Source organism: Notamacropus eugenii, chromosome 6, assembly GCF_028372415.1.
Source record: "Notamacropus eugenii isolate mMacEug1 chromosome 6, mMacEug1.pri_v2, whole genome shotgun sequence".
Classification (NCBI taxonomy): Eukaryota; Metazoa; Chordata; class Mammalia; order Diprotodontia; family Macropodidae; genus Notamacropus; species Notamacropus eugenii.
In genome coordinates, this window is record NC_092877.1 from 207,684,945 (window position 1) to 207,703,785 (window position 18,841).

At 38.1% G+C, this 18,841-nt stretch overlaps 1 protein-coding gene across 1 annotated transcript in view; it reads left to right on the plus strand.

The window, feature by feature from the left end:
- The window catches only part of ADPRHL1 (ADP-ribosylhydrolase like 1), a 53,621-nt gene that overhangs the window by 32,491 nt on the left and 2,289 nt on the right, over positions 1–18,841 (plus strand). The window contains 5 exon segments of the mRNA XM_072621899.1: positions 4,380–4,520; positions 13,005–13,025; positions 13,028–13,048; positions 13,051–13,130; positions 14,883–15,015. Of these exon segments, the coding sequence (XP_072478000.1) occupies positions 4,380–4,520; positions 13,005–13,025; positions 13,028–13,048; positions 13,051–13,130; positions 14,883–15,015 (396 nt within the window).

The window sequence follows — 18,841 nt, forward strand, 5'->3', positions numbered from 1 at the left end:
AATACTACATAATTGTTAACTATCACTATTGTTGTTGTTATAAGGGGCAAAATAAAACAAATCAATTAAGCAATGAACAAATGTTGATTAAGTCTTAGTATGTACCATGCTAGGAAACAAAAGTGAAACAGTCCTTGCCTTCAAAGATCATACAATCTGGCTAGAGGAGATAACATGCACATATATAGATATACTGTATACAAAATAATTTGAAGACAATAAAAGCTTGGGAGGGGAGAGGGATCCATGAAAGGCCTCATGTAGAAAGTGGTGCTTAAGCAAATCCAGGAAAGAAATTATGAATTTTAAGACATAAGTGGAAAATAGCTGATATAAACACACAGGGATGAACTACTGTGGAGGAGGAACAAGAAGAAGTCACTCTCAAAATAAATTCTTTCTGGCATTGAAAGCCCTTTAAAATATGATCTTAACCTATCTTCCCAGCTTCCCAGCTTTATACATACATACATACATACATATATATATATATATATATATATATATATATAAATATACAAACATTCATACATATGTACATACACATATATACACATACATACATACACTCGCATATATATACATACATACATACATACATATACATATATATATATATATATATATATGAAATTCTCTTCCAGTCCAGTCTCAGCACATATCTCAGCTAAACCAAGCTGAGGTTAACCTGTGGGTCTCAAACCCATTGGTGAGTTAGGGAGGTGCCTACCACAAGATGTGAAGACTTCTCTCCTCAGAATGGGCAGATAAGAACACTTTGTCCCAATAACCATGAAGGCAGCTGAAGCAGATATTGTACAGCACTAAGAGCCTGGTTAGACATCAAGGATGCCAGGGTCATCCACCACTTCTTGGGTCATTTGTGTAACTCTGCCTCACTCAAATCCAGTTCACTCAATTTAAGATATCACTCCATGATGTCACTGGTGCTCTTAGAATACAAAGAATGAACAAACAGCTTATCAAGGTTCTTCCTAAAATGTGGCATCCAGAACTGAAGGATATTCCATTAGAGATCTCCTTCAAGGCTGAGAAGGAATCATTAATCAGTACTCTTTGGATCAAATCATTCAACCAATTCTAGATTCCAGTCCATTTCTCCCCATCTTGTCCATAAAGATACCATTAGAAACTCTTTCAATTGCCATTCTGATTCCCCTGATCTACCCAACTAGTAAGCAGCCTGTTAAGAAAGGAAGTAAGATTAGTCTGGCACACCATTTCTTTCTAAACCCTGACTGGCTTACAGAGATCCCCACTTCTCTTTCAAAGTGTTCACAACTTATCTCTTTAATAATGTGCCATATAATTTTGCAAGAGAGAAAATAAAATTCATCCACATATAGTTTGAAGAATTCACCTTCTCTTCTTTTTCTGAAAATAAAGACAACACATCAAGAATAACACTTTTTAAAGGACATTTGCATGAATTCTGGTCTTTTCGCTATTTAGAATCATTCTTCTGTTCTCTCTGAATAGATCTGATGGATAATAAGACTTTTCTCTGTCCAAGTGACTTGAATTCTGGGAATTTTATTTTTGTAATTTCTTATTTATACTTCATAAATGTGATGTGCTTTTGCTTAAGGACACATTCCCAGATTTACATGAGTTTTGATCCCAATAAATATAAGAAAAAAAAATTGACCCCACCAACTGTGACACAGCATTTAGCCAAAGAAAGTTAGAGGAAAAGAAGATGACAACAGTGAATCTAGGATAGAAAACCCATTTTAACAAGGAAACAGTTGGAAAGTTCCTGATTTATGGCCAGGAAGCAGTTCAAAAATATAATAGAACAAAACAAAGATGATAAATTTAGTACAAATTGGGTTCATACAGGGCAAAATATACAAAAAATAACATCACATCTTAAAGTCTAATTTACCAACCCAAATGGTGGCACACATTAATTCAGATATAGGTGAATCAAATCACTCTGTATATTTATAGTTACTGACTTTTCAGCATCATATTTATTTATTAGAATTTGAATAAAGGAATTATACATTGTGGTCCGTCTTATTAAATCAATGCATAGAAGGCAGCTTATTTCAAAAGTACTGATTCTTGTCTCACCAATAGTACAGACTTCTAATCAACTAAACTACCGTATGCAGAGCAATGTACCAGGCACTGGGGGAGAGGTCAAATACTAATAATAGCTAACATTTATATAGAGCTTACTATGTGCCAAGTACTGTGCTAAGCATTTAACAATTATTATATCATTTGATCTTCACAACAATGCTGGGAGAGAGGTGCTATTACTATTCCTATTTTACAGAAAAGGAAATTGAGGTAGAGAGAGGTTAAGTGACTCTCCCAGGATCACATAGAGAGTAAGTGGTTGAGGCTGGATTTGAACTTGGATCCACTGGTCTATCCAGTGTGCCATCTAAGGCATGATGTTTGCCCTTACAGAGCTCGTAGCTTGGTAAGGGGTTATGTGCAATGTATGGATACCTGAAACATAGAGACATGTAAGAGATGCAAACCCAAGTCAGAGAGGAAGGATTATTATGGGTGGGGTAGGGGAAAAGGATCAAGGATGGTTCCATTATAGCAGTGGCATTTGATATGGGTCCTGAGAGATGGGCACGATTTCAAAGTATCATAGAGTCTCAGGGTTTGAAGGGACCTTAGAGGGCATCCAGTCCAGTCTGTGTCTGGCCAAGAATCCCCTCAGCATTTAGATCATTTCAAGGATAAGGAGCAGCTGAAGCTTAGAAGCAAAACATTTATGAGAGAGCATTTCGGCCCCTCTGCCTGGAGTATAGCCATGTGGAGGGGAGTACTGACAGGGATGGAATGCAGAAGTCTATGCTGAATTTATCTAAGAAGACTAACACATGGAACGTCTTTTCACAACACGAAAAATCCCCTTGGCTCTTTAGACAGCTTCCATTTATGTGCTTCTCTCCATGACTAGAATATTCTCTCTCCTCACCTGTCTCTTAGAATCTCTTATTTCCTTCAAGACGTAGCTCAAGCACCACCTTCTAGATGAAACTTTTTCTGGTCTCTCCACTTGAACTGATGCCCTCTCTGACAGAAGAACCTTGTCTCTTCTTTGTATATATTCTATTTATACTTATGTATGTATATGTTGTTTTCCCCAAGTCTAATTTACCAACTAAGAGAATATAAGCCCCCTGAGGCCAGGCACTGTTTCACTGTCGCCTTTTGTATTCCCAGCTCCTATCACACACACACACACACACACACACACACACACACACACACACACACACACATGTATAACATGTCATTATTTCTCTGATGGTGTGGTCTTTTTCGGCAATGAAGAACGAATACACACATATTAATATATTATTAATTACTATATCTTTATTTTTAATATCAACACAATCAATTATTTATTAATATTTTATGGCTTAACTTATTCATTACTTATAATTTAGTTACTTTATTATAATTACATTTTATATTTTATTTATTTTTATTTATATTACATAGATTTTTACGTTTTTATATTAATAATGGTTTATTATAATTTATGCATTAATTTATTAATAAATATTGATATTCAATATATTATTAATAGAAAACAAATTATCAATGTGTGTATATATATATTTGTATACATACACACACATTAACACACATGGTATGGGTGATGTCTTTTGATTTGTGTGTAAATTGGATTTAAGTGAGGCAGAGTTGCACAAAATCATCAACCTCACTCTCTCCTCCAAAGTCATCACTATTCAGTGGCAGGACAGAATCAAGATGTCTGGTGGTGGCTCAAGATGCAGTGGATGACCTTGGTGTCTTCAATGTCTAACCAAGCTCTAAGCAGTCCACAGAACCTGCTTCAGCTGCCTCCAACGTCATTGGAACCAGTTGTTCTCATCCACCCATTCTGCTGCGGGAAGTCTTTACATGCTTGGGGTAGACACCCTCCTAACTCACTAATGGGTTTGTGACCCCTTGGCTACTCTCAACCTGATTTAGCCCATCTGCCAAAACAGTTTACTGGGGTGGCAGCTGCAGAGAGAGTCAATTAGTAGTGTCTGACTTGTGACCCTTTTTGGAATATTCTTGCAAAGATACTGGAGTGACTTACCATTTTCTTCTCCAAGGTCGCACAGCGAGGGAGTGTCAGAGGCAGGATTTGTACTCAGGTCCCCTAGATTCCAGAGTCAACACTCTATCCACTGAACAACCTAGCTACCCCTGTCACATATTTTAATAAATGTTTGTGGACTGACTTGGTTACATAAGCTCAGAGATGTCCAAAAGAGGGTGCCAGTTAGTAATGACTTCCTGATTAAATGACAGAGTTGTCACCCTCTATTCTGTTCTTTTTGTCCTGCTGTTTTTCCAATGTCTAGGTTTCCTGGGGTCCCTATGCACAGCTCTCTTTGTTTCTTATGCCATCCAAGGAAAACCACTTGTGCAGTGGGGGAGAGACATGATGAAGGTGGTGCCAATGGCTGAAGAATTCTGTAAAAAGACAATTCGACATATGGCAGGTGAGGATGATTTATTATTCTGGTGCGTTGTGGTTGGAGAGAGGGTGATAGCCTTGATTCATATTGTCCTAGGCTAGGCCAGACTTGGACCAGTCTCCTAGTAGTTAATGTTCCATATTGGATTGAAATGAGATACCCACAAGTCATTCATCTGTTAACAAAAGCAGATTTGCTCAACAAATATCAGGAAAAGAATATTCAGTGAAAATATGAGTTCCCCTACCTCTGAGTTACCCATCTTCAGTCAAGCATCAGCCAGAGCCTTGGGGCTGTTTTGTAAGGGGGTGGTCGGGGAGTAATGTTAATAGCCTGAGTCATTAGTTTTCTTGATCCAATCAACTTTCATGGATGGTTTTAATGCCTTTTAAGGAAGAACCGTATTTGAATGAATTTGCTATATCTTCATACAGATACAATATAGCCATAAGGGCTGTGGGTTGGCTCTTATTTAATAAATTGACTTGATTTCAACATATTTAAGATGGAGTATTAGGACTGATGTTTATTTTAAATTGTTTTTTATGGGTATTTTTTCCCTTTTAACAGTCCTTCTCATATGACTCAGGCTCTATATTACCATGAAATAGGGGTACAATTTCTTGAGGTCCTTCTCAGTCCTGTGATCATGTGATTTCCAACCTCCCTTCCCTGAAAGTCTTGAGTAAATTGCACTAAGGTCCAGTTTCAACACCTCATCACATCATGGAGGTGATTCTGTGTTTTCTAATGCTATGGCAATAGAGTACAAGTTCTAGTCCTACCAAATTGAAATGACTTCACATACAAATCTGGTGATGGGGTGGGTGTCTGTTGTCCAAGGACTGCCATAATTAAGTATTGAGAAGCATATTGCCGTAAGTTTAGCCAGATAATAGTTTTTTTCAGTTATAGTAACTCATAAAAACTAGCCCATAAGATGTAGAAGGTGACAATATGTGTTGGTGGAGTGAGTATGCACTCTGATGAAATCACAAGACCTTTTAAGTATTGAAGGTCTAAATAGTATTAATAAAGAGACATGCCTAAATGTCAATATGGAGGGAAGTATATTTGTTTGTGTATCGTGTTTATATATACAGAAAGAGAAGGAAGATACCCAAAGAAAGAGAGAGAGAGAAAGAGGGAAGTAGAGAGGAAAAAAGAGAGTGAAAGAGGGGGAAGGAGAGCGAGAGAAGGAGGGAAGCAGAAAGGAAAAATGAGAGAGAAGGGGGGAGGGAGAAAAAAAGAGAGAAGGAATGAAAAAGGTGGAGGAGGAAATGAGAGAGATGGAAAGATGGAAGGAAAAAGACAGAAAAACAGAGAGGAGAGGAGGGAGGAGAGAGAGAAGGAGAGATGGAAGGAAAGAGATAGGAAAACAGTGAGAGAGAAGAAAGGGAGGGGGAGAGAGAGAACTTGAGATTCTAGGTTCTTTTCTTAAATATCTATTTACATATGTCAACGTCTGTAAAAAGGATGAGCAATTAACAAATTTTTGTACTTTTATTCTCAAATCTATGTAAGTCAGAGGTTCTGTTTGAATTTTGGTCTTTGCTAAATAACACTGTATTTCGGTTTCTTATCATATAGCTAGTTAAAAACAAAAAACTATATTTCTCTCTAATGCTAAGGAAGCCCCCTTCAATAAATTCAATGCAACTCAATACATATTCATATCTTCTTCTTCCTCTCTAAAGTATTTTTTTTTAGCTCTAAATGCTACCTTCCCATAATCCTCAGATCCAAATGACACTTTCTAACAAGCTCTCAAATACCTTATTGGCTGAATGCAAAGAGGATAGATCTGATATCATTGGTGTGATAAATCCTGTCACTTCTGAATCAGCTCTGTCTTAGCCTTATTTTACTGTGCTGGGATTCCTTTGTTAAGTGGCCTCTACTTTAAAAAAAAAATCTAATCAGTCTTTCATTCCTGAGTTTTTGATATGTACCATGGAGCTCGGAAGAACCTGTCTCTGGTCCAACAGTGGCTTATGCTTTTCACCACTGTCTATCTCTTTAACAACCAGAAGGCTCAGATGCCAAGATACTTGACCTTATTAGTTCATAAAGATCAGGGACTCATAGCTCCACCTCACTTAAGTGATTATTCATTTCACCCAACATCAGAGAGCATTCAGTAAGAACACCATGTCCCCTGTGGTTAATAGCAGATACTCGAATAGCTTTTTAAGGTGTATGAAGTACTTTACATATGTTATCTCTTTACTCTGTGAGGCAGATGCTATTATTATACCTATTTTATAAATGAGATAGAGATTAAATGTCTTGCCAATAGTCACCCTGGTACAAAGTGTTTGAGACAGGATTCAAAATCAGGTCTTCCCATCTCTAAGGTTGGGATTCTATCCATGATACTACTCAGATGCTCTGCTTCTCAGAGACTAACTACTTCTATCTCTTGACTGTACCCCCTTTGTGGGTGGCAGTGTTTTTCTCATTAGACTTTGGATTAGTCTTTTGCCTCAGCCCCCATCCATCAAGAAAATTTTTCTCTCTTACCTTGATACTACATTTCCATTTAATCAAATTAGCATAAGGTGATGGAGCTGATTACATAGGCTAAGTCTAATTGATTCAGTTCTTTACTCAAGACCATAGAAGCAAAAGCAACTAAATCAAATATATGAAAACAATGACTTCTCCCAGATCCAGAAAGCCCTTAATCAATCTGTTGGTGTGTCCCAAGTCAATGACTTCTAAGGACAGTTTAGGTGCCTTAGGTTTAGTTTCTTTTGTCAATCTTTCCTACCAAGAGCTTGTAAGCAGCCCAAAAGCTGTTCTATTCAGTTGAGGCAGCTCAGGACCTATTGCACCATTTCCTCCTTCTGTCATTTTTTCTTCCTTGCTACTTTGCTATCTGAATGGGACCTAGGAGTAAGTAGTTTGCTAAGGGAAAGTGTATAGTCTCTGGAGTTGGATGAATCTTACGTTCAAGTGTTGCCTCTGATACTGCTTCTATGATCTTGTTCAGTTGTTTTTCAGCTTTCAGGTTTTCAAATTTGAGTTCTTGGCAAAGATACTATAGTGGTTTGCTGTTTCCTTCTCCAGCTTGTTTTATAGATGAGGAAACTGAGGCAAACAGGATTAAGTAACTTGCCCAGATTCACACAGATAGTAAGTGTCTAATGCCAGATTTGAACTCAGGAAGATGAGTCTTTCTGATTGCTGGCCCAGAGCTCTATCCATTGATCCACCTAGCTTCCCCCTCTACTTATATAACCTTAGATAATAATAATAACAATAATAGCTAGCATTTATACAATCCCTTAAGATTTACAAAGTACTTCTTTGTATATGTTATCTCATTTGATCCTCACGACAACCCTTGGCAATAGGTACCAGTACTATTATTTTCCACATTTTACAGATGAGAGAATGGAGGCTGTGACTTCAAATTCTGAGTCTCCTATGAATTTTTGGGTAGTCTTGGACAAGTGGCTTAACATCTCTGTCTCTCATTCTTTCCGCTTGAAAAATGGGGTCAGAGAGGCAATCCAGTCTTTGGGTATAATGAGGAATAATGGTGGTAATGTACTAAAAGAGCTTATTGCAAATTTGAAATGCCAAGGATGTTAACAGATTGCAAAATCAGTTTCACTGCAGAATTCTCACCCCCTCCATACATACACTCCCAGTTTTATTTTCCAAAGGAGGTGGAATGTACTTAGTGTAATGGTTAAGTACATGCTAGTATGTGTAGTGGTTAGGTACATTCCAATTCTGCTCCACTTAGTAGAATGATCTTAGAATAGATGCTTAAGCATTTCTGGGAATGTGTTTTAATCTATTAAGCAGGCTAAATGAGACTTCCTATCTCCCTGATTTGTAAGCATGCTCTTAGTGGGATTCACAACTAATCTGACATTTAATATCTCTATTACACTGATGAAAACATGTTGCAAAACTTAAGTAGAGGTATGTTAATGGTTCTATTTTCAACATTCAGTTAAGCAGTTCTGAAGTAATGTTTTCTCCCTCCCTTCCCTCACCTTTTCTTTCTTAATAGATGTTGATTGATAATAATCCCATCTTACAAATACAATACAACCTTATTAAAATATACAGGCAACTCTGAATTTATTAGCCCAGCATTTCTCTATAGTTCTGGCATATAATTACTGTTCCAGTTGAGTAGGATCCAAGGAACTCCAGCTATCATAGTTTTAGATCTGGAAGAGACTTCACAAGTCATTTAGTCCAATCTCATTTTACAGATGAGAAACTGAGGCTCAGTAGGTAAAGTAGTATGGAATCAGAGGCCCATCAGAGAGGGCTCAACCTGAGCCCTCCCATTCTGCAACTGATGCTTTTCCATGGATTTCAGAGTTCCCAGACTCTAGAGCTGGTCTTTCCTACTGTACATGTGTCAGAAGCCACTGTCCTTTCTGTCTCACTACAATCTGGAATTGACAGTGCTTGGCAACCCATGTCTTCACCGCCCCACCTTCCCTGGCAACATCAAGGTGAGGGTTGGGATTGGGAAGAAGGAAGAGAGGACTTTTATTATTACGTTTCCTCACAGGTTCCTTAGCCTTCATCCCTTCTCCCTCCCTTTCAGGTTCCTCACCCCAGCTCCTTACTCCCCACCCCAAGCCCCACCACCACCCCAGATCTCCACCCTCAACTAGCTCAATGCCTGTGAGCACCTCCCTCACTCTTCAATCCCTGCTCCTCACTCCCTCCCACTCCAAGCTATTTTTCAGCTCTTTAACCTGCTCTTAGATCCTCATTCTCAACTCCTATCCATCTAAACCCCTATCCATCGCTAGCTCTTTCCATCAAATCATAGCTCCTATTGACCTTTTGGGGAATGTGGAGGTGACTGGGTCACTCATCAAGGGCAGGGACTGATTTTGCCTTTCTTTCTTCTTTCTTTCTTCCTTCCTTCTTTCCTTCTTTCTTTCTTCCTTCCTTCCTTCCTTCTTCCTTCCTTCCTTCCTTCCTTCCTTCCTTCCTTCCTTCCTTCCTTCCTTCCTTCCTTCCTTCCTTCCTTCCTTCCTTCCTTCCTTCCTTTCTTTCCTTCCCTCCCTCTTTCTTTCTTTCTTCCTTCCTTTCTTTTTTTCTCAAGTACTTCATGCAGTGTCCAGTACATAGTAGGCAGTTTATTGACTATCACTGCTGTTTGGGGCTCACAATGTATTTTCCCAGAGAAAAGTCTATAGTGCTATTAGTGCAATATATTTCCAATGCATAATGATTTAAGTTTTTGTGCGCTAGGTTGAGATTCTAATGACCATTTTTGCTGTCACTTATTATTATTATTACTAATAATAATAATAAGATTTGTAACTTCTTCAATGTAGGCAATTTTCCATTGATACAGGTCACTATCCCTTCATGCATTTATGGTCTTCAGGACTTGCTGTGGTCAAAATAATAATCAATACTAAGCACAAACAAGGCATCATGCCAGGTGCCAGGATACTTCTACAAAAAGAAAACTCACTTCCCTCCAGGAGTTTATGTTCTTTTGAGAGGCTATCACATAGCCAGTGGGCAGTGCAAATAAAAAGCAATTTGGAGAGGGAGAAAGAGAGCAATAACAGCTCAAAGAGGGGATAGAGAAGTCTTTAGAGAGGAGCTAGCAACTAAAACTGGAAACAGTGAAGATGAAGGTTATTTCAACGATCATATTAATATTAAGAAAAAGAAATTCTTATTAATATTTAAAATTTTCACAACTCTTTAAAGTTTGCCAAGCACTATTTATATATTATACATTTGAACTTGATAGTCCATGAGTTACCGTGACATCTATTAGCCCCATTTTACAGGTGAAGAAACTGAGATTTGTAGACGTGACTTGTCTGTGGTGGTCATACAACTAGCAAATGTCAGAAGCAGGATTGTAATCCAGGTCTCCTTGAACTCCATGATCAATATTTTTCTCAGTTCTACCATATCGATTCATCAAATATTGATCACCTCATGGTCAATCTTATAAACCTCTCTGAAGTCAACTAGACTGGTCCATGGATAACAGACCATTGCTGGGTCTGTACATGATACCTTCCAGTTCAGTAGACCCTGCAAGAGTAAAAGTTCAAACTATGCCAGAAGTGTATCATTACTAATTAATCGTGGTGGTGATGTTAATAATATGCATAGCATTTTATACAACGAAGAGCTTTTATATATCCGATCTTACTTAGGGCCTTCCAATAACAGATGCTGTGAAGTTGATAATACAAAATCTCAATATCTTGCCCATTCCAGGTGAGGAACTGAATCTTAGATTAGGATCTGGTCCAAAAGTCATACAGCCTGACAGTTGGCAGGGCCAGGATTCAGACCCAGATTTTGATTCCAAATCCAATTTTTTTCTCATTGTGCCATGATACCTCTTGGGAATTGTCCTTATTATATTGAAAAAGCAAAATTATGACCGCATGCCTTTCAACAAATATCTATTAAATGTCTACTATGTGCAGTTCATAATGCATTTGATTCAGAAAGGGATCAGATGGAAATTTATTAGGTCATTGGTAGAGGAGAGTGAGTTGGAAAGGAGGTGTGACTTCCTCTCCTCTACCAAATGACCTAATACATTTCTTTCTAAAACTATTTCAGATTTTCAGGATTTATTCTTGTGAACAACACTGGTCTTATGGATTTTGCAATCTCATCAATACAACATATACACAAATAAATAAAATACAAAATGGAACATGAGTGTGTGAGAGGCATAAGCAAGGTTATAGGAGGATTAAAGAGGATAAGATCATTTTCAATTGCAAGAATTGTAGGATGCTGCCCTTGAAATGGATCTTGAAAGATGGATAGAATTTCATGGGGCAGATAAGGGGGCAACAGAGAGGATGAAGAAAGTATTCCAAGAATGGGGAGCAAAATGAGCAAAGACACAAAAGAGAGGGAGAGTGGCTAGTAGAGATTGGCACACGATAGCCCTCCCACAATCCTGCTTGGTATGGGTCCCTGCTAAGAATGGGTTTTACATTTTTAAATAAAAACTTTATTGTATTTTAAAAAGTAAAAGTCATTCTTAGCTGGGGCTGTAAAAAATTGGGAGGAGGCTAGACTTGACCCTTGGGCAGTAGTTTGCTCACCCCTGGCAAAGAGTCTTACAGATGACCCTGTGTCGCGTAGCATAAGTGAAGGGAAACAGAGATTTAAGGCTCAAAGGGTATGCTAATACCCGATTGTGGTAGACCTTGAATGCCAGATTAAGAAATTTGGAGAGCTGTCAGAAGGCAATAAAAAGTTATTAAAGATTTTGAATAGAGTAGGGAAGTTCATCCTAGTGCAAAATTGAAGGTTAATGCAGCAGAAGTATAAGCCAAATTAGAGTGACCCTTGCCCTCTGTAGGCCAGTGATTGGTGGAGAAGGCTAAAGCTGGGATTTAGGATAAGAAACTAGATAAGGATTGAGAGGTAGAGACTGAAGAACTGGACTAAGGAGCTGGATTAAGTACGATAACTGAAACAAAGCTTGGGGTTTGGGAATGAGGAAGATGAGTGAGGGGGATGATAGAGACAGCTAAGTGATGGTGAAGTGATGGACCTTGGTGAAACCTGAGGGCTGGGGAGAGGGAGGTGATGAGGAGAGAAAGTGAGAAGATAATTATGGAATTCTTAGGTATTGAGAATAGTTGAGAAAAATGTACTTCTTTCTTTGCAGAAGTGAGAGACTTTGAGTGTGAAATTTCATATTTCATATGTTGTTAGTTGTGGTCTATTTGTTTACTGGTTTGGTTAAATTGCTTTTATTTTTTTTCTTTTAAAATATTTGTTTAAGCAAGGGTTCAGCTCACTGGGGAGGAGAGGGAAGAGGTATATTTGAAAATGAATATGACATTAAAACCAAAAGGCATTATTAATTTTTTTTAAAAAGAAGTAATAATGTAGCAGATCATGTTTGTGTATGTGTATCTGTTTGTGTATCATGTTCTGATTTGTTATACGGATTCTTTCATTTATCTTAGTCTGACTACATAGCATGACTATAGTGAAAATATACTCAATAGGAAAAGTATATGTAGAATCTATACAGAATTGTATGCAGTCGTGGGGAGGGGAGGGAGGTAGTGGGGGGTGGGTGGGAGGGATAAAATCGCAATTGTATGGCAGTGATTGTTAAACATTAAAAAAAAAATAAAAAAATTAATAAAAAAAAAAAGAAGTAATAAAGGTTTTTACTCTCCGTCTCACCCTCTTAATATTGCTGAGCCAGAGTCTTGAAGCTAGAAGACCAGTTAGGAAGCATTGTAATAGTGTAGTAAGGCAGTAGTAAATGTCTACACAAGAGTGTTCATGATGAGCATGGAGTTGAAGGGATGGAGACAAGAGGTACTGTTAAGTTTGAATCAATGAGATTTGACAAATGATTGTAGGGAGAGGTGTATGTTATGTAAGAACCAAAGGTACCACCAAAAAGCTATTCTCAGAGTTCCTTTAACTAGAATGAGTATTTCAAGGACTCCTTCACCAAGACTAAATATCACTGTTGATTTCCTTTGTATTTAGAATACCAGGAACACTGGTTTTACTTGAAGCCAAGTGGCAGTTTTATTTGAGGAGAGAAAAATTGCCGAAGACCAAGATAATAAAGCCACTTTTCCTGATCATTATGATGTAGAGGAAAGAGACAAGGTAAGCTTGACGATTATCCTTCAGAAAAACCTCAGAATATTAACTATCTTCATAGCATTCCATAGGGGCTTCCTGAAGATTCACCTTATGGTTTTCAGGGAGTAGATTGTTAGCCTGGACAAAAGATTCAGGATGAGAATACTGGCTATTTGTACTTTTGTAAAAACACATTAGGAGGTCAAATATTTTAAATACACACAGTCTTCTATGTTTGTTTCTGCTTACGGTTTTCACATAATTTTATTCAATATAAATTATTTCCTAAACAAAATTGGAATATTCCTTGATATACAAATTCTAATTATGGTTGTACTATCCATGGTACTGGAATATATGGCAGAATTCTCAGGGGGTCCTTCTTTCTTCCTCTCTTTCTTTCTTTCTTCCTTCCTTCCTCCTTTCCTTCTTTCTTTCTTTCTTCTTTCTTTCTTTCCTTCTTTCTTTCTTTCTTCTTTCTTTCTTTCCTTCTTTCTTTCTTTCTTCTTTCTTTCTTTCTTTCCTTCCTTCCTTCCTTCCTTCCTTCCTTCCTTCCTTCCTTCCTTCCTTCCTTCCTTCCTTCCTTCTTTCTGTCTTTCTTTCTGTCTTTCTTCTCTCTCTCAATCTGAACAATGACTACAGATTTAGGTTACTCAGTTATCAGGAAAATGAAAAATTGTCTGGTGTGAGCATTGCACCACAGTGGTAAGTCAGAAAGCTTGAGCTTTAGTCCTAGTGTCTTCCAGTACTCTCATCTATTACCTTTTTTGCCCTTTGGTGAGAGGCATCTCTAGGGGGAGGGATGAGTGCTTTGCCCTATGGTACTAAATTTAGGAGTGCTGATAGTACTTGCAGTCCTTCAACTGTGCAGAGACAACCCAGCTTAGCACCTACTTAGTAAGGATAATTAGGTAAAATAGGAAGCTAGTAGATGATGGGCTGGGAAGAGCTCCTTTCCTATGCTGCCCTAATCAACACTATCTCTAAACCAAAGTCTTTTTTCCTACTTTCCAATTACTGGTACTTGCTTAAGGTGAAAAAATATTCTCAAATACAGCTTTGCCCTTGAGGCTTCCATCTGTTTGTTGGGGATGTTAACTCCTATGTACCACATAAGATATGAGGATAAAAAGATAGTATATCTGAGTTGGAGAGAATTAAGAATTCTTTGGAATAAAAATACCAAATTAGGAGTGGCTATTAACGTGAAAGGCCATATGGTGCAGTGGTAGAGAGAATAGAGAATTGGCCCCCAAACCAGGATGACCTGGGTCTAAGTTCTGTCTCTGACACTTACTGGCTTTGTGACCCTGGAAAAGTCACTTAGCTTTTCAGGACTCTGAGCAGCTCCCTAAATTTTAGAGAAGGTTCCAGTTTTTTGATAAAGGGAATTTCCTTGCTAGGAATTCCTTATGATCAGTGAAAATACTGGTCCAGTCCTTTTTCCTACTAAAATCACATCCTGATTTAGGAGATAAGATGGCACTGCTGTGATGGCATGTCATGAATGCCACAATGAAATCAAATTAATTTTGTTATTTATCAAAAAATGACATCATCATCACCTGTTTTTTTTTACCAGTCTAGCTTTCCTCAGCTATTTAAATGCTGATCATGAGACCAACACTATGGACATACCCAGATAAGACTTTCTAAGTACCCCAAGTTCACATTTGGAGCTAAAACAATAACAGTAACAACCACTTAGAATAAAACTGTTAAACTTTTTCAATAATTTTTAAAAACTCAAATAACGGACCTTGGTCATTTCACCAGACTTACAGAAAATGGAGTTCAGAAGGTCGAGGTGGAAGAAGGGGCCATGACGCACCGATGATCGCATACGATGCTCTTCTGGGAGCAGGGGACAACTGGGCAGAGCTCTGTGACCGGGCCATGTTTCACGGAGGTCAGTCTCCCCTTCTTTACATTTGGGAGTTTTGGTGCCTTGTGATGTTCTATGATTTTTGAGGCTCTGAGCTTCAGGATGGTTAGTACCTCTTTCCAAAGTCTCCCTCCAGAAGGAATACACGCATACACACACACACACACACACACACACACACTCCTACACATATACACACATATATTCAATATACACATATACATACATATATAACTATTTCTTTTTTAAGTTTTAAAAAATTTTTATTGATGTGATTTTTTTTACATTACAGACATTTACAGATTACTCTCACCTCCTAAGAGGTCTCTTAGAGTAAAATAAAACTGTTTAATTAAAGCTAATAACATCTGAAAGTTCATGAGACATTTCAACTCTGTAGCATCCATACCTCTCTTTTTAAAATTAATAGACATCTAGTTTATCTCCACCCCATCTCTCGCTTTATTGAAAGAAAAGTAAAACAAATTTTTTGTAACAGTTATACATAGTCAAACAAAATAACTTTCCCAAATGACTGTACATTACACTACACTACAACACACACGCACACACACGCACACTCACACTCACATGTAAGTCAAGACATTACCCTCATGATATCAATGGTTCTTTTTGAAAATGCAGAACCACCAATATGTGTGTGCACGTGTGTGTGTGTGTGATAGAGAGAAAGAGAGAGAGAGAGACACACAGACACACACACATACACAGAGAGAGAGAGAGTCTCATTTTGCCTCACCTTTATTTAAAGGACAGCATATTTCATTGCTGTCCTCTAGAATTATAAATGGTTATTATGTTATCCATAGTTCTTACAGCTTTCAAAGTTGTTGTTTTTATTTGCAATGCCATTGTGAGTGTATAAATTAGCAGATAGATGGTATAGTAAATAGAGAACTAGGCCTGGAGTTGAGAAGACCTGAGTTCAAATTCAGCCTCAAATACTTACTAGTCATAATAATAGCACCTACCTCCCAAGGCCATTGTGAGGATCAAATAAGAATATTTGAAAAGTTCTCAGCAAAGTGCCTGGATAGAAAGTGTTTGAGAAATGCCTCTCTGCCTCTAAGTTCTGCTCATTTCTTTCTTCATTAGTTTATAAAAGTCCTCAAATTGTTCACTTTTATAATATTGATGTTTTAGTACAAATTATGCAAAGATAATATATTATTATATTAGCTGAATATATTAAGTGTTTTTTTTTATTAGTCATTTCAGTTGTTTCCAATGCTCCATGATCCCATTCTGGGGTTAAGTGACTTGCCCAGAGTCACACTTAGTCTCTAAGGCTGGATTTGCATTCAAAGAGATGAATCGGACTCCAGGCCCAGTGCTGTATCCATTGCTGCCCCAGAACGTGTTATATTTCCCTGATTAAAACCTGATCCTGTTTGTAACTTTACTAGCCTGCCCAAATGGTCTTATGTGTAAGCAGAAGAGCGGCCAAAGCTAATAAAACCTGTGCTTAGGGAGGACTGGATCTTCCAACATCTAGAAAAGCCTCCCAGAACACAGCTTACAGCAGGCCACAACTGCAACAACTCAAATGACCCCAAATAAGGCAATGACAAAGTAAATCTTAGTGTTTTAACATGCTAGGACGCTAAGGAACTCTTTAAAAGAGTAAGTATGTGGTTGCTATCCAAACATGGACATGTAGATATGAAATCATGCTAACTGGAAACATGGAGAAACATGCATGTCAGACAGAAGGCACAGGAATGGAGGCAGGAGCTTCCTAATAGGTTCACTCTTGATTGGGGCAGACACAAAGACAGGAACGGAGGAATAATAAGGGGTTAAATAAGCTGATTTTATTCTAGCCTTCTCAAAGGGATTGCTGATAATGGGAGCACAATTCCTCCAGGTTCCCTAAATCTCTACAGGGGCTGGTTGAAGCAAGTACACATGCCTATTCCCCTTGTGCATTCCTACTCTTCCTAAGTCTCAATGAGGTGGGGGGGAGTTGAGGCAAGTATACAGACTGCCCACTTACTGACCAGTGCCCACTGGATTTATAGGGTAACAAACAAAGAAGGCAACTTGCCAGCAACAGCCTCACAAGTTTGCATTAACTCGTTGCTATATCTCAAAGCAGTCACAGTGAGTATTTACCAGCTGAACTCAAATGTTTACATTATGTTAAGATTATAATTTGATGTGCAAACTTGGTGGACATGTTGACAAGTCATGAGCCTGGGAACCAGACACTGCTATGCCCATGGATCCTGGGTACTAGTATCTTTGATCCGGGGAACTATTATCTAAAAATGAATAACAAAATCCACCTTACACACACTAAAATCCACCTTACATACAATGCAAAAATATGGACACATTGACTACAACTACAGTAAATGTGTATCATCCATTCATGGTGAGATTTAAACTGCAAATTCCCCAAAATAAGTAGATAGTTTGGAGCAAAGTAAGTAATTATGTCCCGCTCTTTCTTCTTCATTATTCTTGATTTCAAACACTCAGGGACATCCATGGCAGTCACGTTTTCTGATGCACCTTCATATCAATCTCTTCTTCCCAGTTCAAGTGGGAAAAAAAATCAAATGTGTGGTATTGGAGCAGGTGGGAATTCTTCATGAGGGCTGGCTCAGGACTCAGGCAGGATTTATTTAGAAGGATTGACTAGGCCAATATCTCAGCCCCTGCAGTGTTAACTATTATGTTATTACTTGACTTTAGTCTCTCTCTATATGTGGTGTGCCTATGTAGGGCAAAGGTCATATTATGACCTTTGAATTTCCTTCTATAATTCAAAGATGCTCTGATTCTCTGGAGTGAGATAAATTTGTTTTATTTAATGTTTTATTCAACACAGGGTGCAATCCGTATTACATCACGCTTCCCTTAGGGGAAGAGGGAAATTATGACAGGCCTCCACTTTCACATTATGCTTTAGAAATCTGGTCTATTGCCATATAGTCGGGAAGGATCAGATGAAGAAGTATGTAGCACAAAAAATGGTAGGTAAAAATAGAATAAAATTGTAGCATAGAGATCTCCAGGGCAGCAAGGTGGCACAGTGGATAGAATACTGAGCTTGGAGTGAGGAAGACTCATTTTCATGAGTTCAAATCTGGCTTCAGACGTTTATTAGCTGTGTGACCCTGAGCAAGTCACTTAACCCTGTTTGCCTCAGTGCCTTATCTGTCAAATGAGCTAGAGAAGGAAAGGGCATATTCCATGAAATGAACTACTCCAGTATCTTTGCCAAGAAAACCCCAGATGAGGTCACAAAGAGTTGGGCATGACTAACCTCCTAAACAATAACAACAGCATAGAATCTGTCTGAGACCTGAATAAAAATCCTAGTTATAACGTGAATTTACAAAATGCCTCGTCCTTAGAGCTTTTAAAACTGATTAATAGAGGCAGGTTGTTAGGCTTTTTTTGAAAGAGAGTAGAAAAGAGGACAGGAGAAAGGAGAAGGGGGAAAAAAGAAGAAAGGAGGACTTCAATGAGGAGATATAATCAACCCAAGGGTTGAAAGGGGCCAATAAATCAAAATAACTGACATTTGTCATTTTACCATTTGCAAAGTGATTTGCATACATTTCTCATTTAAGTGTCACAACATCCCTGTGAATTATTTACTATTTTTAGTCTGTTTTAAAGATAAGGAAACTGAGGTTCGGACAGGTTAAATGATTTGTCCAGGACCTCACAACTAATAAATGTCAGGAGCAGGAGTTAACCCCTTGTCTTCCTGACTACAATTCTAACACTCTCCCCACTATGACCATTTGACATATATCAATAAGCAGGTGAAGGGACTCAGAGTGAGGACAGATGGACAAGGTGTAGGAAGGAC